Genomic DNA, 1,345 nt, shown 5'->3' on the forward strand with positions numbered 1-1,345 from the left:
GCACCCAGAGCCAGCCTGTAACGCCCACGGGCATCCCTGGGCAAGTGCTGCTTTCTTAATGGCAGCCTCGTCTTGCAGCAGAGGACAAAGCGATGAAAGAGGAGCTGAAAGAAGAGCCAGGGAGGTCTCGCTGCCTTGAACACTCCTGGGTTACACCGAAAGCAGCGGGGACGGCCAGGCAGAGAGCTGACAGGGTCCGTGCCGGCCGTTTGCCCAGCAGGAAAAGCCCCCTCCCAAAGCCACGAAACAACCAGCTGCCAAGCAGGCCGCCCCGCTGTCCGCGGAGGGATAAATCCCTGCGTGGGGTCTCCACGAGGAGCCACACAATAAGGCCGGGACGTTCCCCGCTCCCGAGGGCACCCCGTGCTCACCTGGGAGGTGAAGTCGTGCTGCTGGAGCTGCCTCCCTTCCCGCAGGTCCCAGGAGCGGACGGTGTTGTCCAGACCCCCCGTCCACAGCTTCGTACCGTCGTGCGAGATATCTATGCAGCTGGCACCATCTGTGTGGCCTTGGAATTGCCTTTGAACAACAAAAAAAATAATGCAAACCTTCGAGGGGAACACTAGCAAAAAGCACATCGGTTGCTCCGAGGGAAGGGCTGCTCAGGCCGCATTTACAAGGCTTCCCCGCACCAAGCACGCCTGGAAACCCACCCAGGGAGCATCCTTTGCCGAGGGGCCCCAGCCCGGCCAAGCCTGCCGCGCTCGCTTACAGACAAAGCATCACGAGAGCGCGCTTTTTGTCACCGTCCCCAAGGTCCTCAGGGCAAAACATGGCCAGAAAGACCCCGACGACGGGGAAGAGGAAGCCCCGGTGCTGCCAGCCCTCCTGCCGCGCCGGGGGCCGAGGCTGGCTCACCTGACGAGCGTCTGGTTGTGCAGGTCCCAGACGGCGATGTTGCCGTCGCTGCAGCAGGAGAAGCAGACTTTGGCGTCGGGGCTGATGGCCAGGGCGTAGCAGGCAGGGGCAGAGGAGGTCAGCTCGGCCTTGATGCGGGGCGTGGGGGAAGCCAGGTCCCAGATGGTGAGCGTGCTCGCCTCCCCTCCCACGATCAGCGTGCGGCCGTCGGGGAGGAGTTTGCAGGAGCGGATGTAGTTATCTCTGTTCTGGAGGGGGAGAAGGATTCACCGCGTTAGAGGTGGGGGAAAGCCGCGGGGACGGACATGGGCTTGGGGACCAGCAGCCACCCGCTGTCACTTGCGTGGGCACCGGGGATGCTCCAGGTCCCGGTGGAGGGAGCGCTGCTCCGAGCCCCCTTACCAGGCAGTCCAGCTGGGAGATGGGGCTCTTGCTGCCCGGCTGGCTGATGTCCCAGATCTTCACGCACCCCTTGCCCCCCGTGTAG

General features: G+C 63.9%; 1 protein-coding gene across 1 annotated transcript; it reads right to left on the minus strand.

Annotated features, from left to right (window-relative positions):
- Positions 1–371: 371 nt before the first annotated feature.
- On the minus strand, positions 372–1,326 carry LOC104164663 (protein groucho-1; the record flags this gene model as incomplete). Its single annotated transcript, XM_009704056.1, has 3 exons — positions 372–519; positions 859–1,106; positions 1,261–1,326. Coding segments are annotated over 3 exons (462 nt in total), but the record flags the coding sequence as incomplete, so codon positions are not given.
- Between the last annotated feature and the right edge of the window lie 19 nt (positions 1,327–1,345).

The sequence above is a fragment of the Cariama cristata genome, unplaced genomic scaffold (genome assembly GCF_000690535.1).
Source record: "Cariama cristata isolate BGI_N322 unplaced genomic scaffold, ASM69053v1 scaffold30597, whole genome shotgun sequence".
Taxonomy (NCBI): domain Eukaryota; kingdom Metazoa; phylum Chordata; class Aves; order Cariamiformes; family Cariamidae; genus Cariama; species Cariama cristata.